Source organism: Thunnus albacares, chromosome 16 (genome assembly GCF_914725855.1).
Source record: "Thunnus albacares chromosome 16, fThuAlb1.1, whole genome shotgun sequence".
NCBI lineage: Eukaryota > Metazoa > Chordata > Actinopteri > Scombriformes > Scombridae > Thunnus > Thunnus albacares.
In genome coordinates, this window is record NC_058121.1 from 14,961,140 (window position 1) to 14,984,638 (window position 23,499).

Sequence of the window (23,499 nt, forward strand, 5' to 3'; positions counted from 1 at the left end):
CAAGGCACATTTTTGAAACAACCGGTGTTAAATTTTACATACAAGTGAACAAAAACAGGCCTTTCATTTACAGGCAATGACCATCAATTTTGTTGCCTGAAATGATGATGATGATCGCTAGCGGATTTTATCAGCTGCAGCTAGTTGGCTAATTAACGCTAACTCTATGAATTGGTTGACTTTTGTACAAGAGTCTTAATTATGCTCTTGGTTGCTATATATTATATATGCTAATTCTTAAATATTGAGGCTAAAAGTCAGCATCCCTTTCCAGTTGATGATCCATGTAGAACGTGTGGAATTAAAAGAGCAGCATTTTTCTTAAACTGTAGGATAAAGCTTGTCAGCACCCGATTATAAAGCAGCTTTCAAAATAAAAATGTAGTGAAAATGTTATTAATTTTACCATAAAATATTCGGATGCCTACTATAGAAAAAACTTGGACAAGCAACACAGAACTGTATGCTTTATTGTTTGTATGTTCAAACAGTTTCACTTTTTCCAAAAGAAAAAAGCTTTCACGATAAGTTGATGTGTTTGGCAAATGTAACACTATCTCTGGTAACAAGATTAGGTTGCGTTAAACTTCCCCAAACCAAATGAAGCACAGGACAGAACCACTATCGTTACTCTAAACTCTGATATAATAGTGCATTGGCTCACACCTATTGTAACCCATAAGCCCAAGATGTAATGTATTTAGGTAAGGATGTGCTTGGCCTTAAAAGTAGTGCTAGGTTATAAGTTACTGTTGTAGATAGTAAGGTTGTTAGGTGTGCTGGTGTTTGCAGCTATATAGACACACTGTTTAATTCAGTCTTTAGAGTTTTGCTGATGTGTTTTTTGGTTTTTGAAAGGCTAAATACTGGGCTGGTGTGCCTACTGTAGGTGGTAACCTATTATTGGACAAACGGAGGGGTTTAGTTAATGGTCAAGTGGTGATACTTTCTTGTTTTTGTTTTTTGTTTTTAGCCCCATTGTGCTCTGTCAGGCAAAATGTGAAATTCTACTCTTTTAACACCATCGAATGAACAAACTATGATATCCACCATTTACCTAAGCAATCACATTTAATAACATCAAATGTGCTCTCTGGTTGAAGCGGCCCCTGCAGTGTGATTGAAGATGAGTTAATAATTCAGAGTTGTTGGAAGTGGTGTAAGGGGATGGTGTTCTCTGCTGTTCGCCTTCACAGCTGCATGGGGCCTGCCAGTGACAGATGGCTCATCCCATGCGGATGATTCAGTGCCAGTATATCCCAGTAGAGTGTTGGACACGGATTGAGTGTGTGTGTCTCGCTTTCTTTCTCTCTTTCCATGCTCTTGTAATACTCTTTGTCAATCTCACTCTCCTAATCTGTGCTATGAGCAGAAATACCTCTGTATGGCAAGGGGAAAGAAAGGAGGGCAAAGCACTAGGGTCTGTTTATCAGTTGCTTATGCATTTGTTGTTTGATTGCCTTTATCACAGCAGACTTTTTAAATAATACTTTGAAATGCTGTGGAATAATGGATCATGTTTCACTGATCGTCCCATTAAGTTTTATCACAGAGTGTGGTCTGTTGCATAGTTTTGTAAGTTATTCCCCTCCTGATGCTCCTCCGCAGGGTGTCCAGGTGTCGCTGAGAGATATTTTAAGCTCTCTGCACGGGCGCAGTCCCCCTCCCTGCCTTTAGCAGTCAGCTAGAGAGGACAGCTTGGTTGCTACCTGTTGGAAATCACAGCAACAACAGGACATTGCAGTCATTCTGTGCAGTCTATCAGAGCACAGCTCATGCTGGGTTTTTGGAGCTAGTGCTGCAAAATTATTTATATATATACATGTATCCATCTATATATGTTTGTCCATATAGGGTTTTCTACTGCAGAAATTCTTGCTTCTTAGCCAGTAAAAGATGATCACAAATCTCAGTCAAATCTCAGTGGATTTTACGATACAGGATACATTCAAATTCAGAAAATGTAGTGTGGAATGTAGGATCACTTATGGATGGATGGCTTTGCAGTCCAGTTATTTGAGTTTCAAAGACAAAATGAAATGACCATCTACTTTATTGAAAGAACCCATAAAAGACACAGTAAAGTTGATCTTGTTATCTTATTCTTACATTTCAATGCACACACAATTTTCAATTTTTCTTTTTACATGCGGACAAGTGTAATAAATACATATTGCAGAGCTCTGACGTAAGCTCTCAAACAAAAATCACACAGAATTTGTGCAAAGTCTGACAGATCAGCTGTGATGCTCCTCTGCCAGCACACATGCTGTCTGTGCTGAGTATTGTAAACAGTCTACTCAACAAACTATGCGAAGAAGACACTGACTTGAAAACTAATTCTGACAGACTTTTAGACTTTTAAATGTCTGTTTTGTTAGAGTTGTGGCACTTGTGAATGCACTTTCAAATAGTGTCTAATGTCATCTCATACATGGAGTGATATGTCTATTTAAGTGGCTTATGTGACATGTTCTTCTGAAAAGATGATAATAGTTTTAGATGTTTTTCTGGGCCCTTATTTAGTGAAGCACTTACATGATTATAATCATACTTATATATTTTTCACTTTTTGTCCAATCAGAGCTGCCAGAGAACTGGACGGACACCAAGGAGACACTACTGGAGGGGATGGTGTTCAATGTGAAGTACCTGGGTATGACACTGGTGGGCCAGCCCAAAGGAGAGGACATGGCCTCAGCTGCCATTCGCAGGATTGTTGCCACAGTGAGTCACTGAGTCCTCTTTTGACTCAAACAACTGACTTTGACATTTTGTCATCAGTGCTTGACACCCTGCTCGCTGTACTTTGATTTCATCGCGAGTACTGGATACAGGAAACGGCGAACAACAGGAAGCAACTGGAAATGTGGGAGTGACATTGTGACGATTTCAATTACAGTGATCCTTTTTATAGAAATTCCCTTGTGGATTTGTGAAATTACAGCCTCAAACTGTAATACACATTATCAGAATGACCTAATGGGGAATACTTGTCAAATTTGACACAATAGATCTGATCCATGTTATCTTGATGACCCAGGACAATTTTTTGTCAGAAATTGGAAAATTGTCGCACCATATACAGCATATACATCTTGGGATACCACTACAGACAATAAAAAGGAGAATGAATTTTGTAAGATTTATTTTATTTTACATTTATTTTATAAGATGTCCTTTACGTCACAGTAATTGAGTCAGTCACAGGTCAGTATATGTATTCCCATGGATAGAAAATCACAGTGGACTCCATCATAATCATCTAATTCAGTATCCATGGCACTCTGTGGCATTCCATGTTAGGAAATATTTTTCTTGGGAAAAAGTATAAATTCAAATGCTCAGTAAAATACTGAACTGCCCACCAGAATTACTTTAAAATGAATTATTTTCTACCATTCTACCTTAAATGCCTGCAATTATTTTGGCATGTACGTAGTTGTAGTCAGGTCATGTTTATATCAAGGTCAGTATGGCTGCATGGAAACATAAAGTAGCTGCTAATCCAGGATTATCAAGGGTTGCACATGTGCAGTAGTCAAATCAGTGATATGATGTTTGCTTAACAACACTGAGCCGCAATTTTCTGAGCACGGTTTTCTACATCAATTCATAATTCAGTTTCGACAAGGCTGTTCACAAAACAGCAATCTGATTATTTACCTGCATTAAAAATCAAACAAGCTTATATTCATGTTTTTTCCATTCATTTTCTGTCATGCACACACACATACACACACAGCTCACCTACTCCCTGAATGCCACCAACAATAAGAATGTCTAATCTGTTGGAAGGCAGAAAGAAAAGCCTGGTGCAGCCTGCCTAATCAGAAACCCCCCACTTCTCAATTAGAGACTGAACCGAGCCTAATGGCAGGATTAAGATTCAATTGATTTTATACCAGGACACAAAAAGAAACTCAGTTGTCTCTGTCTGTTCCCTTGGAAACCAATCAACCTGAATGGGATTACTGAATACATTTGTGACTTTTTCCATTTGCTACATGCTTTAGTCAGACATGATAAGACATGACTGAGGGACCAAACGCAGAGAAAGACTGAATTTGGCGTATCTCAAGCTGACAGATTGGTTTTTGCCTTGTGGCATGACACAAGTAACATGATGGCAGAAAATGTGGTTGTTAGCACTTCCTACATGAATGAGCTGCCACAGTCAACTACGGCACCGTTTCCTTCCTGATTGTAACGTTAGTTTTCCAGTTTTCCAAGTGCTGTGTGTTTAAGCAGGATCTGCTGTTCGTTTTCACCAGGTAATTTAGGCTCCTACAGCATGATACCATTCCTGTTGTACCTGTTGTGCATTTCCAGGTCGATATTTATATTCTACTGATATGTCTTTACTTTTATGATGTCTGAAACAGGCAGTTTTAGCTCCTGTGAGCCCCCCTTCCCCATGAGCCCACTCTGTTCTGATTGGTTAGCTTGCTCAGCTGCAACTCAGCAGACTTCCAGCAGCATGGGAGGCTACATAAACAAACAATAGTAGTAGGATTTAACTTCTTTACATCTTTACATCCGTACATGTTTGATCCTAAATCTGATTCAAAATATGTGAGTGGACAACGCAAACAACCCGTTGAATAATCTTAGCAACAAAAACTATTGAATAGACGGCCGTTTGTGGGCAGGCATGAACACTCTGTCATCACAAGGAGGAAGTAGAAGTGACATTGCAAATTAAGTCTCCAGAGCAGGCTGAAGCCCTGGCTTTTGACTTTCAGGGAGCATTTTTACATAATTTCACCTCAAACTTTGGACCTTTTGGCTGTCTTTAACGTAGACATCCAACATTGTAAAAGTATAAAAATAACAGAAAATCACAAAAAGCATTATATGTCCCTTTAAGCCTTTCTCCACTAGTGCCTTTTATTTCACCTGCTACAAAAAATATGCAGAGTGAATGTATAAAAGTACAGTAAATGATGAAAATCTCTTCCTTTAATTTCCCTCCTTTCCTCTGTCCCCTCTGTATTCTTTCATAGTCACTCCATTGACTCTTAACTTTATCATTTGGGTGTGAAATAAACTGTTCTCATTTGCTGGCTAATTGCATGTTAAGGAGGTCACTGTCATTGTCAACAGGCACTCTCACAGACCGCAAGCTCAGCAAAATGGCCGTGTTTTCTGAATCTCCAGATGGAGCATATCGGCAGGGGGAGTCAGTGGCTGCCAGCCCGACCTCGAGTACTTGTACTGGGCTACACATAACAGCTCTCCTCCCCCCGTTCTGTCATCTTTTATATATTTCCCACATTTCTGGGACAACTCATGCAGGCTGCTTATGTTGCTGCTCAGCAGCCACTGACACAGTTGAGGTTTACTAAGTAAGATCATCTTATATTTACATCAGAGTGACAGGTTAGCTCTGTCTAAACCTGAGGCGATATTTATTGCATCTTATTTCAATGTCTGTGTATATATTTTCATATTTTCACATCTACAGGCCAGAGCCAGTGCTAAGAAGTTTCGTAAAGTAACACTGACGGTCTCACCGAAAGGCATCATCATCACAGACACGGAGACTACAGACCTCATAGAGAATGTCTCCATATACAGGTAAATGCTATTTTCTCATACAATACGTCACTTTAATTTACTTGATTTTGCCAGAATGAGCAACTCAGTATCATCATTACTGTTTTGTAGGGAGTCCTGGGTACATACACTTTATTGAAAACTAACAGTAATGACATTCCAGGTCAAAAAAAGTTGAAAAACACTAAATTAAAATCAGATTTTAAAGAGAAACTTACAAAGTGGTGCAGTGTGCACATTTGTATGGCACCAGACACTTATAACTAACATTTCCATTCAATACAATTACAATATTTTTGGACTGTCAGTGTGTCAAGCTATTTACTGTGCAATAGTAATCCTATGTGAGATGCACTGACCTCATTTAGTATTCAGTATTCTCATGGAGAATATTAAGCAGTTGCAATGCATGCAGAGTGTAGTATGGTTGAGTGTTATGACATGATATATAATTATTTCAAATGTATTTATTAAATGCCAGAATTATGAACTGAATTATTACTACTTAAATGAATTATTACTTATGGTTAAAAATGCTGGTTATCCTTCAAGTTGAGTCTTAAAAACAAATCATATTTCTTATCTAGGTCACTTTTCCCTCTATCCATTGCTTGCGGTCTTTTTGCAGGAATAAAACGAGCAGTTTTCTGCTCAGAGCTGTTGTGAGTCTCATGTTTGATCAATTCACTTGGAAACCAATAATGGAAGGGCAGGAGGGGGGTCGCTGGGGGGTGTCTGTTACAGTCTCTCTGTGTGTCAATGAAAGCTAACCTTTTCCAGCATCATGCAAGGTTTCATTCGACCAAATCAGTGTGGTTTGTGATACTGCTCTGTACGTTTGGCTGACTTTCCCTCTCTGGATACCATCCTGTAATATAGACTGGGCCTCATGTCATGTAGGATTACAGTCGAAACATTGTATGGCTAGCCAGTGATTGTGGGATGTGTGTGTGTGTGTGTGTGTGTGTGTGTGCACGAGAGGGCACGTGGATGGATGCATGTGGTTAGTGTGTGTGCGTGTGCGCGCACAGGTTTGCATCCTCTTCTGATCCATCTTATCAGCGGTAGCAGACCACAGGCCAGGGGAATCAGCCTCGTCTTTGATCTCCTTCTCTTCCCTCCTTATCTTCCCCTCCTCACCTTCCCCCTTTCCACTTCTACTGTCTGGGAAGAAATCTCTCTTTTCTAGTCATAGACTCTGAACGCAGGAATACCCACAACTAATTGCCCACTTTGAAACCTGTGCTGCCAGTCTTTCTTGACACCCCCGAGTGTTGTTACAGGATAGATTGAAGGGCCACAGACAGAGCTTGAGATGACTGAGGATTGATTTATTCCCTTTATGAGACCCCACCCCCAATCCCACCTCCTCAGAACCCCTTTTCCCCTTCTGCCCCGGCTTTCTTGTCTTATTTTTCTTGAACATAATCCATTTATTGGCTAAGAAAGCTAGTGAAGGATGAAAGACAGTGCAGGAGTGTAGATGTAAGAGAATGGATCAAATCAGTCTGTGTTTACTGTGCATAACAAATAAGGGAGAGTTAGATACACAAGATAAGTGTGTGTGTGTGTGCACATATAGTCATGCTCGGATGAACGTGTGTAAAGGCATGAGCATGAGCACAAATACACACACTTGAACATGCAAGTGTGTGTGTTTGTGTGTGTGTGTATGTACTATAAATGTGTGTGTTTGTAAAGTTAATTGTGTATTTGCACTTACTGGAAGCCAGGGCTGTTTCCCTCAGGGGAAGCTTAGTGTGGGATAGAAAACAGACAGGAAAGGCATTGTGCACTGCATTGGAAATGGGATCCTCGCAGCTATGACCCTCCCGCCCCATCCACCCACACCCACCCACACACATAGCCTCCCACCCACCCACACACAAACAATGCAGTATCATCTTGAATCAGTGGCATTACACATTCACAACCTGATGTTGAATTCAGCAGCCATGACAACCTCACAGATCTTGACAACACACTTTACAGCGCATCTAATTTGCAGGATCAGCCACTCAAATTGCATTATCATGAGCTTGATCTCTCAGTATATGCAAGTCTGTCTCGTAGTGTTTCTCTGAGTCTAACTGCTGGCTTGGATCAGGTCAAGAGCTACACCACGCAGAGGTGATAATGACAATATCACCTCAATATCAATTCACACTATCAGTGTAATGTAGCAATACCTCGCAGATTAGTTTTTTAGAATATACAATACATACTCACAAGATTTAAAAAAATCACTAGTAATGTGGAAATGATGATCAAACATGTAAGATACAGCATTTGCTGTTCATTTCACTCAACCAGAACAGTAAATTTTTAGATTTTGTTGTCTCTTTATCTGTCATGTGACCTGGAAAACAGAAATTTAAACAACCGTATTTTAGGATAGCAAAAGTCCTAGCTGATCTAATTTTGTATAATGATATTGATAGTGATATATTAACCAATGCTCAGCACTTATATATAGATATAAGCTCATTCATTTTCTTGCTGAGAGATACAGTAGATGAGAAGATCAGTATCAATTCGTCAGAATGTCTGTATGCTAGATGTGAAGTTAGGAGACAGTTAGCTTTGCATAATTACTTAAAACCAAGGGAAACAGCTAGCTTGGCTCTATCCACAGGTAATAAAAACACCAGCACCTCCAAAGTTCACTAATTAATAAGTTTTATCTTGTTTTTACGGGAATGAGGATTATGTGCTGGGCTATTTCTTGGCCAGGCACAGTGACTTCCTGGAGTCTCCACTGGTTACCTGGCAACAGACCTCTAGGAAGTCAGTGCTCCTGGCCAAGAAATAGTCCAGCACACAACCCCCCGTAAAACCATAATTTTTTTTTTTACCCTTCAGTTTTTGTGCAGCTTAAATAAACAAGATATAACATGTTAATGAGAGAACTTTAGAGGTGCTGGTAGGTGGACAGTCAGGCTAGCTTTTCTCCCGTCCAGTCTCTCGCACTAAGCTAAGCTAAGTGTCTCCTGTCTGTAGTTTCATATTTAATGCACAGACATGAAAGTAATCAAATCAAACTCTTGGCAAGAATACAGATACGTTTTCCAAAATTTCTTAACTTTTCTTTTAAATTCGAAAATATTGGATGAGATTTATTTAAAGTAAAACCACTATTCAACAAATCTTACATTTTATAGCTGATGACCCACAGTTGTAAGAGAAAAGGTGGGAGTTTGATTAAAGGAGCAGTTTACAGGAACAGTAAAACGTGGCTGGTTTGATTCCCTGTACTGACAGCACTGACAGGCTTTTATGTACAATACTGTATAAACCTGGACTGAGTTCAGGTATTGAAAACTATTAACAATCATGCCATCTTATGTGTCCTTTGTATTTCTGTTCCGTGAATTTGAAAACATACTGGCAGTGATCCTAACATCTCCCAATGAATAGAACGCTCTGACGGTGTTCGGCTTTCATCTGGACTGGTTTTACTATTTCATATTCTGTGAAGAGCTTTTACCGACCGACCAGCATATCAATAAGCAAAACACAGCTGAAACTATGACTGACACCCCACCTGTGTAATGATGTGCGTTGTTCTGACACACCATTATATGTGTGAGATGTGTCTGTACAATCCCTGAATAGATGTTCTCAGTGTGATATACCAGTACAGGACGAGCCCGTGTTTTCTCTTTGCTTCAACATTGATGAATAGATTTTGCCATTTTGTTTGAGGCCTTGCTTTTTACTCCATTTTGCTGAAATATTTTTATGAGCAAAAGCAAACTGCTGTTTTTCATTATTGGACTTATGTCGGGTAAAAAGTTGAACAAAAGTAGTTCATTGTTGTATTAAACAGCATACCTGCTTTATTCATTGAGATTCAGAGGCTTTGATGCAAGAAGTTCTGTTCAGGCTTTGTACTGTAAATATTTAAATATTTTCATTGATATTCTCTCTCTTCCTCACAAACACCGGTGCACTACACAGTGAGGAGATCAAAGGCTTGCAGTCCACAGAGCCCCTTTGGAGATATGATGCATACTGACAGCTCAGCTCCTGTTGTTCAAGCTTAGTGAAAACTCTGTGATGCTGTCATTTTTTTTTTACTGCTGTTGTTTCAAGCTGAATGCTTATTTTTATGAATATGAGCCATTGTGTGTCACAACATTGGCAGTAATTACTTTCTGGTACCAGTTGTCTTATAATAAGTAAAATCTGAAGGCATGATTTTTAAGATACATGCATTCACATCACATCGCATCACAGTTCAGATAAATTACAGAAGAAATTTGTGTGTCTTTGCCAAAAGATTAAATCTTAAATGTGTATTCACTCCAATGAGATGTTTTTGTTTGCAGATTCATATTAATCTCGCATGGATGCCATTATACAATGAACAATTTTCTGGGTTACTCGTCCTTTATGATAAATTCATACTCATGAGACTCTTGTTGTTTATAATAGGACATAGGGTGATTTTGCAAATTTCACGATTTCCATATTGTTCATCATCATTTTTTTATTTTGTACACAGTCCTTTTGTTAAAATTATGGTTATATATTCTTGCTAATGCACATATTTGAAGACAAAACAGACTTGCACTGTATTTGCACTGATCTTTTTGATAATTTTGTTTATGCTCACAGTGCAGCTAAACTTTCTGCAAAATCTAACAACTGGTTGTGGAAAATTAACTGCATTTCCTGTTAAAATGCATGCGTCAGAACCTCTGGGTGTCTCTGATATACGATAAGACAGAAGAGTCCGCTGGTTTCCAGGCACTGCCTTTGTTTATAGACTGTGTATCTCCAGGCTACAGCCATCATCTGATTGTCCTTGTTCATTTAGACCCTTTGTATAACTTTTATTGAAACCTTGCTAAACATGCTTTTATTTTGAACAGAGATGAAAAGATAAAAAGATGTGTAAAAATGTTTTAAAAAAATCAATACAGTTTCATTCTAATCAGTGTAAGCTATTAAATAACGTTTACACAAGACATTTTTTTTAATATTCTAGTAAAGTGAAGTATGTGCACACCACTTTATAGGAGTTGGGAGAAAATAGTCAATATGTCAATAAGATGATAATTAAGTTCATGTTAAGCAGCTACTTTTGTTTGGTTGCATCACACTTGTATTCCAAACTTAAATGGGTCATCCCTTTCAACTTTTTCTCAGCTGATTTTTCTGCAATTAAGGCCCAAATATAAGTTGGAGCATGGGGATGAGAGGGGGGGGTGGGGGGGGGGGGGACACATAGCTGGGTGTCATGGGCATTGCTATGTGGGTCATGCATCAGTGGTGCTAGCCAGCAAACAGTCTGAGAGGGAGATGTTAAAGTGCTGGTGATTTCATGCTTGTTGTTTGATAGAAGAAATTACTTCATTTTTAGTGCCCTTTTTGAAGTGGGGAGGCAAATAAGCTGCTGCTGCTGCTGTTGTCTGCAGATCTCCTTTGTGTATAGTTTACAAGTTACTTTAGCAACAGCAGATTATACAGAGATGCACACAGCACTGTCTGCAGTCCTCTTGGCATCTTCCCCCGCTGATGGTGGTGACATCTCTAATTGAGATGGGAGGCTTTGATGTGTGGCATTCAGAGAAAAGTAACAACTGAAGCAAGATAAAAAGCAAGTAAAAGAAGCTAATCCTGTCCTTGTGTTTCTTAAAATAAAGGTTGTATGTTTAATTATAGCGACAAAGGTCAAGTGCATCACTCACTGTGGCTCATTTACATATCTAATTTAAGCTACAAACATGATACACGCTGTTGGTTCATGTAGCAACCTCAGATAGACACAAAGGGTGACTCAAGATTGATACCGCCTCTAATAGCCTGCATAAAATCAGACAAAACAAATCTACCAGTTTTGTGTCCTTTGCTCCAGTGAGCTCGAGCTGTTGTGGGGGCGAAAATGGCTTGGTGGACCGTCCAGATGTGTTTTTGATAACCATTGCAAAATAACGGACCGTGGCTATCACTGGATTTGCAGACAATTGGATTTCTTGAAAAACCAAATATTAGATCCAGGAGAGATTCAGTGCGACTGTTGGGAATGAGGTCTCATTCAATACAGCAATACAGTCATAGCAAAAGATCAATTTGTAATCCAAGACTTTCCATATAAATACTTTGTACCGCACTTTTTATTCATAGTGAAACGCAAAGTGCTAAAGTATTAATACATAGATAGAACACACAACATAAAGAAAATAATAACAAGAGTTAAGATGACAGTGGAAATTCAGATATTTTTTTAAAAAAATGTACCTACACTAAGGGGGAACTTTTCTGTGGTCGATAAGAAGTTGCAATAAATGATGTAACCTTCAGGGAAGTCATTTCAGAAATAAACAGTTTTCTCGGTCGTGCAGTTTAATGCCTTTCTGTAGGCATGTTCTCAGAGACAAAATAAGACAAAACAAGCATACTAATTACCTTAATACAATGAAAAACTCAACCTGGCGTGTTTCATCTCATTCTCCCATGGCACTATCCCAAAGTTGTGCCTCTATGATCATAACACTTCACTGAGAATTTCAGGATGAATTGCACCATAGACCAAAAACATTAAAAGCAGCCATCTGAGCCTTGTATGCAAAACCTTGAGTCCACAAAACAATATCAGCAATTGAGTTTTGCATAAAATAGGCACTCTATCTGAAAATATGAAGTGCTGAAGAGTTCAGTAACAGCTTCAAGCATCTCTCACTGCTGCTCATTTGTCTCCTGCTCCACTATTCCCAGCTGTGGGACTTAATCAACATAATATTCATAACAACCGCTCTCATCTTGCTATGATTGGTTTGCTTATGCATATGCAAAAGATTGAGCACAAAGGCGAAGTTATGGCCGGCCTAAACTGACATTTATCCAGCGTAGCTTACGTTGATGATGTATGAGGTTTGATTAAGAGTGCAGGCTATTGACTAATGCGTTGTACATGCTGTCCTTTGTTCGGTATTCATGTCCTATGATTGAAAAAGATGTTCATGTCACAAATTGGTTCCTGTCTGCTGCGCAGTTCATTTATCTCAGTAAATGCACTGATGTCAGGTGGATTGATAGTGTTGATTAATTGGAATAATGTTTTTTTTTTCTTTCTCCTCCCTTGCAGAATCTCATACTGCACAGCAGATAAAACTCAGGATAAGGTCTTCGCTTATGTCTCTCAGAGTCAGTTCAATGAGACCCTGGAGTGCCATGCGTTTCTCTGCCAAAAGAAAAAGATTGTAAGTTGTATTTCTGATGTAACTGTATTAAGCTTGATGTATTGGTAACATGCTGACCTCATGACCTGCTAAGCTTTGTTTAAACAGCTTGTTTGAGGATTGATTGTAATTAACTGCACTTGAGGCAGCAAGTAGCATGAATGTAGATGGTGTGTGGCTCCATCTTGTGGCCCTGCAAGGACTACAGTTGTATTGTGTGGTAAATGGGCTGCATTTATACTGGACACTGTTAATTAACCCAGTTTTTAGAACTAAATAAGATGAGAAATTGAAATAAATAAGTTTATAGTGAAAACTGTATTTCTTAATATTTATAAATCTAATTATCTCAGAAGAAGGATTAGAACAAGTTAAAACAAAACATCATTTTACCTCTAAATGGAATTACAACTGTTTTTCAGGTTTTATTTTTTATTCTTTAAGTATCATAACTGTGTTTTTCATTCATTTTCCTTTGCCTTCCAGGCTCAGGCTGTGACATTAACGGTAGCCCAGGCCTTTAAAGTAGCCCTAGATCTTTGGGAGATCGCTCAGGAAGGTGAGTTTACCTGAAACAAGGTGAGAAATTGAACCTTGAGACAGTCCAGTGAACCATTTCGACAAAATACGAGTAGGAAAGGGTTGTAATCAGCAATGTTTCTGTGATTAACCTATCTGATTAGCCTGACTTCCACACTCTTACTTACTAAACTAAAAAGAAGCCAAGTTTCAAGCACATTTCAGATATATTTGTAGATGGATCCTCTAGTTTTCTTCTGCTGGTCAAACAGCGGAGCATTTTTAGACAGAGACTTCTTCAGCTCTACTGTGACAAAGACAGCTACAGGAAGTCATTCCTGCCAGCTGCTATCAGTCTGTACAATGACCTCTGTGTCAGCAGAGAGGACTCCTCTGACAGTGAAGACAAATTGCTCACCTGGACTTTTATTTATTACATTATCCATCACATCTGTTATATCTCAGATTCTTCTGTTGATAATCTTCAAAGTACTGTCTATATACTGTCATATATGTGTATATACATTGTGTAAATTCAAGTATCAATCTACACTTAATTCTAACATCCACTTGCACTAATGTACAGTGTACTATACTATAGCATATTAACATCATTGAACAGTGTATACTCAGCAAATAGTATATTATAGTTATGGTTATATTCTACTTATTTTTTATATTTTAGTCAGTTGATTTAGTTATTGTATACAATTTAGCCTTTAATCCTATTTGTTTCTTTTACCAACCTCATTGTTTTTGTATTTTGATTTATGTCAAGTGGCTGCTGTAACACTTGAATTTCCCTTTGGGATTAGTAAAGTCATCTATTTGTTTGCAGACAAAAGCAAGAAGGCGAGGACCTGCTGTTCCTGTGCAGCAAGCAACGGGCAGACAGAAACAACAGACACTCAGTGTGTTCAAGCAGGTATGTTTTTTTTATTTTATCCTAAACCACGGTGTGTCTTTGTGTGTCAAATTGGACTCCACAGCATTGACAAGAGATGAGATCTTATTAACGAAAGGTTTCATCACTGTACTGAACACAGCACATTGTCTTGCTGATAGTAAAACAATTAGGTTAATCAGCCTAAAGTGAACTGTGACTGTTTTTTTTAGCATAGTTTCCAATATAAGAAGGAACACCACACATTTAAATAAATGTTCTTCAGGCAATTTAGTATTTAACACTGTACTAGGTTTTTGTTGCTGCAGAGGTTTGTGTCAGTTCTAAATTAATGAAAGGTGGTAAAGTAAGTAAATGCCTCAATATACTTTATAGCAGCAGTTCCCAACCTTTTTGGCTTGTGACCCTTGACAGTGAAGCCCCCTTGTTACAGGTTTGAGTTATGAGCAGTTCAAGCAGTGTTATGTCCCCTATGAGATTGATTCATTTTGATAGATTTTACAGTCTTAAAGATTTAAAATTCTCCAGTATTTCAGAGGTGATTTGAGAAAATACATATTGTCTTGTTTTTTTCCTCTCCTGTTGCGACCCCTCAGATTTACCCCGGTCCCAAACTCCAGATTGGGAACCACTGCTGATTATGGCTAGAGAGAAAGAGACAAGATTGCCATGATCTGATTATAGCAGAGATGACAACTGTAATATGCTGAAATGAGACAGCAATTTTATGTAGATTTAGAGTAAATACATGCATTCTTGCCCAAGTTCCAGGAGAAAAATCCTCCAGACTTGAAGCCTTGTTTCCTGTTTTCATAATCCTCTCAAGCCCAGCATTTTCCAGTGACCATGATTAAGTTAATACTTCTGTTGTCATTTTCATAATGAGTTTAAAAAGACATTTTCAGTTCTAATGTGCACACAGCAATTAGACTTGTAATTTTCTAGTTTGACAGTACACCCTCTCACGCACTCATTTAACGAACGTCAGTCACTTCTCACATACACACACAGAGAACAAATTACCTAATTATATGCGACTCATTAGACATTCAGGGGAGCAGATTTTAAGTACTTTCCTATGGCTGTGACATTTATAGGTCAAACTGTTTTCCACTCCTCGGGTGGGTCAAAGGGTCAGTAAAATGAGACTTGATCATCCATTCAGTTTGTTGTTAGTAAAGGCCCGGTTTCTCCAGCTTCTTTCAATTAAAATTTGCACCTCTCCCAGTGGTAGTGGCCTGAGGACAGAGAGAAAGTCTGATGTGAAAGCCTCAAGGACCTGAGGTGTAACTCAGAACAGTAAGAAGCACGAAAGTTTTACAGTTTATTTAAATTCGGACTGTTACAAAGAAAGCTGCGAGTGCCACAGGCTGGAGTTGATGTTTCACTTCTGTGCTACAGAGTTAAAGAGACCAAGAGCTGACCGTTTTCTCTTTCTCTTTTCTCTGTTCTGTGTGTCGATATGCTCTGTTCTGTTTCTGTTCTTCATGTCTGCATCTCTTTGTCTCATCTCCTGTTTCTTTCTCCACCTGCTCTCCTTCGATGTGTGTGCTGTTTTACTCTTACTCCCTGCCGACCTCTTGTCAACACCTGCCTTCTCCCTCAGATCCAGAGGCACATAAGCCCGTTGGGATGGAGGAGAAGCTCCGGAGGCCTTTCTTCTCTGCCTCGCTCAGCTCACCATCACCTCGTAGTAACCCCACTCGAAGGCGACCAATCAAACATGACTCTTGGGTAGGTCACATGCTCTGCCTCCAAACTGCTGATTGGTCTGATTGGACCAAAAGAATGGTTATTGTTATATGTAAGGCTGTGTGTTTTAGGGGTGAACCGATCCAACTTTTCCACTCGTAATATTGATCTGATACCATCTTTTTCCAAAATGTTTGTTTTGTGTGCTACATAAGCATGATTCCAATGAGATTCCATGCAGTGAGGTATACAGATTTTAAATTTGGGAAAAGAGAGCGCTTAATCATAACTTGTATAAGTTATGGGGCGATAAATAAAGCATCTTAAAGTTGTATGTTAAATGCAGTTTTAAAAAATTATATTTAAAATGTTTTTTTTGATGAGTCCTTGCCCTAGGTTTGTATTAGCAAAGGTTTTCTATATGGAGAACAGCATGTTTGTTGGCATGTGAAACCTAAATGTGGACAAAAAAACATTAACTGGATCACAATCCAAGCAAGTAGTTCACAAAACAAAATCATTATTACTGTAATTATAGATGACCAACTCCAGTGGTTCACAACCTTTTTGGCTTGTGATCCCTCAAAATGAAGCAATGTGTACTTGTGATCTATTATGACAGGTCATGTCCTCGTTGTTGTTGTTGTTGTGGGCAGTTCACCCAAAGAATGATATATTTACTTCTCAGTGTGTTGTGATTGAATGCTTTTTAGAGACAATTTAGGGAAGAAAGTTGGAGAAAAATCAGAAAAATAAACATAAATTCTTGTGACTTCTCAGATTTATCTTGGGACCGTTTGTGGGATACAGACTTCTAGGTTGGAAACCAACACAAATGAAAGATGTCTTTGCAGAGTAATGCACTTGTATTTGGGAAGGATTACAGTTGACACATACATTAATAAACACTTTTATCTGCTTACTATGACATCATAGTGTGTTATAAACCATTTTATTCTATGTTTATAAACTGATATCGCTGCTGCAGAGGTTTGTCAGTCACCGTTCTGTTCACTTACAGATGCTCAACACTAGGGGACACCATAGTCTTTAGGATGTCTTTTCAGCAGACTGATCTCACACATTGAAATTTGTCAGTGTTCTCTGTTAAATAAAATAATCACTGGGAGAGAATAGGGAGAAATGATGCTTTAATTAAGCCAAATCTCATCAGCTTGATCTTGATAGTCTCCTCTCTTACTGTTGACTCAGTTGTGTAGTTGATAATCCTTCCATGTTTGCCCTAAATTTTGTTAAATGCAGCATTATTTCCAGTAAAACTTACACAGAACAATATGTACTAGATTGTATCTATTAGTATCTAATAAATTAGAACAATGCGAAACAATGTTCTGATGATCTCCCAAAAACTAGAGCGCAGCAAGTGGAACCAAAAATATGATACAGGTGTTCCTCTATGCATATTTTTCAAAACTCCCTTCTTGATGTAAATCATTCATCAAATCAAATCAGTAAATCAGTCAATCAGTCATTTAGTCATAGTAATTGAAACAAGAAGTATTCAACAAAAAGATCCATTTTGCAACATTTTGTTCAGCACGTCCTGAATTACTTTGTCAGTTGAATAAAATAAGTTGTGACAAACGGCTGACTCAGAGGAATTTCAGCAGGGTTGTAATTTGAAATAATGTATGCGTGTATTGATCCTTATTGTTTATCTCTCAACAGGATGTGGAGGATGGACTCGATGATCCGTTCTCAAGGTAACCTTTACATATAACTGCAAGTATGTAGCACACCAGGGATATAGGGACACATTGACTGACACAAATTTTAATTGAAACTCACACACACACACACAAGCACAGGCACAGACACAGACAGGGACATGTAATAGACTCCTGTCTCAGTCTATGCAAAAGGATGAAATGGCGCCCGCAGCACTGACCTGAGGTAGAAGTGTCTCAAGGTCACAGATTAGAGGGTGTTACTCTATTGATTGAGTGGTAACTTTGTTTGGTGTTTGAAAATGTTTGCTGTTCCCTAATGGTGTTTAAGAAGTCATCTTTGTCAGAGTCTGCTGGTGGTGAGATGTTAAAATTATTACAGCTTTTATAGAGTTAGAAACATATCATAACATAGATTTACATAAATGCAATGTGGCTGGTAATAAAGAGAAATAGTGAAAAATCCAGTCGGCGAAGTGCCTGATATTATCCCATCATACTCGGTCTGTAAATTGGCCTGGAGTGCCCTGTTGTGAGTAGCGACTGAACACACAGCAAAAGACTGTAATTACTGTATGTGTTTTAAAGCTCTGTCGTCTTATTAAATCAGATCTGAGTAATATGAGGCAGTTTTAGAGGCAAACAACTATCTGCTCCAATTAAAACAAAATAAATTATGGTTGGGTAACTTGATGTATGTACACAAATATTATGTTGAAGTGCTTTAATAAAAGAAAGCCCAAGAGTCATTTATAGTTTTTGAACTACAGCTTCCCTCAGCTGAAAATCGATTCTAATTTGAATGGAGTTCTGCTGAAAATCCTAATTACCTTCCTGTCTTTCAAGAAATCAACAAATAGCTAGGTTACAGGAATGCTGGTTTTACAAAAAAAAGGTACAGAGACAGGCTAGGCCGGTTTAGGAAACTCTTGTAATATGGAAGGTGACAGTGTGGGACCAATATATGCAAAGTAAGGGTCCCAAACTTTATAGAAAGCATCCACTGAGGACTGAAGCATGCATGAGATGTATTCATTGCGGATACACTCCATTATAAGGTTGTGCCACGACCTTTTTGTTGGAACAGCTTCCTTGATCCCGAAGAGCAAGATATTCTTCCAAGCAGCAAAAGTCAATAGTTTGAATAACCTCTTGTGTTTGATATTTATATGACCATCTGGAAGACCAAGTAGGATGCACATAAGGTCTAACTCTAATGGAACACCAAAAATAGCACACTGTTCATTCACAATACCAGACCAATAGCTTTGTAGCTTCACACATGACCAGAAACAGTGAATGTAATTGCCAGTCTCAGAGTTACACTTATAGCAGAGCGGAGACGCATTAGCATCCATTTTGTTATTGAGAGCAGGTGTTATATGTGTGCGGTGTACAATTCTAAACTGAGTAGATATGGTTCGATTACAAATAGATATTTCCATAGCATGGATCCCAACTTCCTGCCAGGGTAGGTCATCAATAGAGATGCCCAACTCTCGCTCCCAGGCTTGCTTAGTAGCTTGGGAAGTTAGAGATGAGTTGGAACTTAGGGCTCTATAAAATGCACTGATGTGTTTCTTGGATACTTATAAAGACAAGGCCCTTTCTACATGTGAGGTGGCTATTGGTTATTAAAGTAGTATCTTTAGTGATGGAGAGTCTGATTTGTAAATATCTAAAGAATCCACATTTCTGTAAACCATAATGTTGCTGTAGCTGCTGAGGACAGTTAAGTCTGGCCATAGAATAGATCTCCTAGCTTTGTTAGCCTTTGGCTACACCATGCTTTAAAGCCCTGGTTTCGACAGCCTGACAGAAAGTCTGGGCCATCCAGAATAGGAGTAAGAGGGGATCTTAACTGAGCACAGCCCTCTATAGTATGAATGGACCTCCAGGCTTTGTCTGCGGTAGTGATAGGATTAGTACAGAGGTTTTGACAGACTCAAACTTATTCACAAACAACAAATTCCACAATGAGCATTTGGACTGGGAGGATTCAGTGTCTAGCCAAATCGAGACTGGGTCATATTTGAGCCAATCCGTTATCACCCGGAGGTGTGCTGCCAGCTGATAGTCTCACATTTGGTACGTCTAAGCCCCCATCAGAGCCAGCCATTTGGAGTTTTGCCATCTTCAGTCAGGGCTTACTTTTGCTCCAGATAAAGGAACTCAGCCAGCCTTCAAGCACCTTGATAACCTTTGATAATAAAATAGGGATCATTTGCAGTGGGTAGAGTAGTCTGGGCAGGATGTTCATTTTAATGAGAGTAATCCTACCCAGCCAGGAAACAGGTAGGGGGCTCAGTCATCTAAATCTGCCTTTATGACAACCAGAAGGAGAGGGAATTAGGTCTTCACTGACCACATGTGGGTGTTATATGCACTCCTGAGTAAACAAAACCAGAGGGAGACCAATGGAAAGGACAGGGCTCTAACATGCTTGAGGCAGACGTTAGAGACCCCTGTGACATGGCCTCAGACTTTGCTAAATTAATTTTGTACCCTGAAAAAGTGCCCAATGTTGAAATGCAACATCGAAGAGCAACAGGCTAAGAGGGTCGCCCTGTCTATTCCCGCAGTGAAGGGGAAAGTTGCTAGATCTCAGCCCATTAGTCACAACTCCTGCTGTTGGAATATTGTACAGAACCCTGACCCAATTGGCAAAGTTATCGCCAAGGCCAAATTCTCCAGTGTATAAAACAAATAAGATGACTAAATGAAATTAAGGAGCCTTCTCTTATTATCACAGGAGTTTTGACCCTAGATAAAATCGGTCTGGTCCTCCTTAATAATGTAAAGCAGCACTTTTTCCAGATGCATAGCAAATATTTTGGAAAGCAATTTTTGATCAGAGTTAAGTTAAGACTATTGGGCTATAGGAGCCACAAATGTCAGGGCACTTTCCTTTTTTAAGGATAAGAAAGATATTGGCCTCCCTGAGTGATTGAGGTAAGATCTCACTTTCAAATGAATGGTTAAACATAGCCAGCAGGGGGTCTAAGAAATATCATTAAACTTACATCCAAATCCATCTGGCCCTGGGGCCTTCCCAGATGGCATAGATTTCAAAGCAAGCAGTGCGTCCTCTCTTGTGACTGGGGTATTTCACTTTAGTTTTTGAGCATCTGTAGCCTTCAGGACTCTCAGGTCTGAGAAAAATAAGTGCAATAAATTGGAGTAAAATATTGCAAACTCTAGTTTTGGTATCAAATGATCTGACATGATATCTGCCAGGTTTATTCCCGAGCACATACAGCTTCTGTCTGGCGAATTTAAGGGAGCGCTTGGAATCCTGAATCAGCAGAGTATTCAGTGCAGAACGTGTTGCCGTCTGTTCCTTGAGTGAGCTTGGGCTTGATATGTAGTTTCTCCAAGTCGGCTAATCTAGATTCAAGGAGTTGATGCTGTTCTTTTTTCTGTTCTGTTCATCTCTTAGATGCTACAAAATACATAATCAGGCCCTGGGAGTAAGCTCTACATGTCTCCCAAAGGATTGAGGGATTGTCTGTCGATAGTGAGTTAATGAATAAAACATCTTGAATTCTGAGGTATAGTAGGAAATGAAATTATCATCTTTGAGAAGAGATGAGTGAAGTCTCCAGTGCCTTGACAACGCCCTGCCCTCGGAAAGGGAATAGACCATATATAGGGGGGAGTGGTCAGATAAGATGATGCTAACTATGCTATATGGCAGAAGCAAAAACATTTTTGATGAAGGAATGAAAAGATAATCATTTCTAGTTTAACTTTTATGGAGGAGGGAGGGGGGGCAGAAAAAGGTAAACTGAGTCAGTAGGACGAAGCTCTCTCCATACATCTGAATACCCAATGTCATGACATATAGAAGGGAGCACCCTGGCTTGCCCTGAATGAGGAGAGATGCCTGGTGGGAGTTCATCAAGAGAGGGATTGAGATGGCAGTTGAAATCTCCCACAAAGGAATCCTTAGATGCCATCTCTGCAAACTCTGCAAAGGCCTTAGAGAGAAAATCAGGCGAGTAGCCAGGAGACCAATATAGATTCATAAGTGTTACAGCCTTGCCTGAGAGTACGCTCTTAACAATCACATAAGGGTCTTGACTATATAACACAATTAGGGGACCTAAATGCAAGATTTTTACTACCAAAATGGCCGCAATCTTACTAAAAGAAGAATATGACGTTGCAAAAACTTGCCCCACCCAGTTCCTTTGCAGTTTGGCATTGTCCTTGTCCTCCAAATGAATCTCCTGGGGGAAAGCAATGGAAACATCCTCTTTTTTTCAGAAATGTCAATACTGTCATTCTCTTTGCAGGTTTTTGGAGACCCTGGGTGTTCCAAGAACAGAGCTTAATGGTATTTAAATTAGACATGGCCATGTATGTATTAGCTATATTGACAAAATGATCAGCCCCGACCCAACCACAATCCCACCCTCTTTGTTACGTGCATCATGTGACCCATGTTATCACAGTCCCAGGCTGGTTAAACTCAGAGGGGTTGGAAAGTTAAACAAAAAAACTGAACTAAACAAACATAATAACAACTGTATAAAAAACAAAAACAGATTGAGGGCTTTTCCCCAAAGTATCAGGCTGTTCACCAAACCGACAAGTTTCAAACAACAAATAGCAAATTGGCAGTGCAAAAAGTAAAACATCTGCAGACAACTTAAGAGGTTCTCCCTGTGGGAGTGACTGATATAAGAGAGAAAAATGATCACATGTTCACATTTCAAGCAGCCACGCCACTTGGTCAGAAATGTTCAAAATGGTATCTAGAGAACTAGACAGGTCCAATCAGCATAAGTGGGAGAACAACCAAGACTGTAGTAAAAAAAAAAAAAGAAACTCTGGATGTATGTTTGGGGTCGTTGTCATGCTGCAGAATAAATTTGGGACCAATCAGATGCCTCCATGATGGTATTGCTTGATGGATAAGAATCTAATAACTAATTAAGTGCCTAAAACTTTCACACAGTACTGTAGTTTATTGCTATTGAGGGTTTTATTACAAGTGTTTGTAATTAGCAGTCAGCATTACACCTGCAGTTGAAAATTATTCTTTTAAATTGTGAAAAGCAGTTTCTTTACTTGATTTGGTTTTTTAACACATTGTAACAGATGGTCATGTTAAAGGTTACTGTTATGTTATGAGTGTCAATGTATTCAAAGATGTTAGCTCAGCTAAAGATAAAAAAGGACTGTTTAATTGCAGTCACTGAGGTTTTCCAGGGTGTAAGTGAACATGTTGTCAGCTTAGAAGCTGTGAAGCCCGTCACTCACTGTTGCTCCCATGACAGAAATCTGTGTGAAATGATGTACCTGTGATTGGCAGAGAGTTAGAGAAAATATTTTTTGTTCATCCTGTTAGTTGCAGCAGTTTGTCTGTATGTGTGAGTGTAAGGGAGAAGTTAGTTAAGAGAGCTAACAGTAAGACTTACAATTTTATTTGTTTTTATGTTGGCTAAGGCTCACAGGAGCCTGTGTATTGTTTGCTAATAAATTGCCAGCAAAACCAGGTTAACATCTCATCGTCTTCTTACTGTTGTTGTGCACAGCACAAAGCTGATTTTCTGCAGTTCAAAACTGACTGTAGAAATCACATTACCAGTGAGTACTCAGAACACTTGCGAGGTCACCGTGCCACTCTTGAACCATAGCAGACAAAAAGAATGACTATCACTTCCTTCACTGCCAACATGATCGCCACCTCTCCTGACAGAGACTGAAGCCTGCAGGAAGTGCCTTCCACTGTGCATCAGCACTTTGTCACTGAACTAAGATAACAAAGCAACAGTTTTTATTTTCTTCTATAGTGCGACAGTTTGTGAAATTTAATGGCCTTGAGATGCCAGCAGAGACACTAAAATGTGAGACTTGACAGGTATGAAAAACTCTCACATGGGTGTGCTTACTCAAATGTACTCATGCTGTCATACACATGATGGAAATAAGCCTTATTGTG

The 23,499-nt window shown here is 39.1% G+C and overlaps 1 protein-coding gene across 8 annotated transcripts in view; it reads left to right on the top strand.

The window, feature by feature from the left end:
* The window catches only part of si:dkey-71h2.2 (low density lipoprotein receptor adapter protein 1), a 58,233-nt gene that overhangs the window by 18,211 nt on the left and 16,523 nt on the right, over positions 1 to 23,499 (top strand). For 6 of the 8 annotated variants that reach the window (XM_044377147.1, XM_044377146.1, XM_044377144.1 and 3 more), the window contains exons 2-8: positions 2,585 to 2,727; positions 5,468 to 5,580; positions 12,653 to 12,767; positions 13,233 to 13,305; positions 14,104 to 14,190; positions 15,776 to 15,903; positions 17,551 to 17,585. In XM_044377147.1, coding sequence (XP_044233082.1) covers positions 2,585 to 2,727; positions 5,468 to 5,580; positions 12,653 to 12,767; positions 13,233 to 13,305; positions 14,104 to 14,190; positions 15,776 to 15,903; positions 17,551 to 17,585 — 694 coding nt within the window. Of the gene's footprint in view, positions 1 to 2,584; positions 2,728 to 5,467; positions 5,581 to 12,652; positions 12,768 to 13,232; positions 13,306 to 14,103; positions 14,191 to 15,775; positions 15,904 to 17,550; positions 17,586 to 20,988; positions 21,070 to 21,847; positions 23,053 to 23,499 lie in introns of those variants that run through there. The other 2 variants (XM_044377149.1, XM_044377150.1) reach the window with 2 other exon arrangements.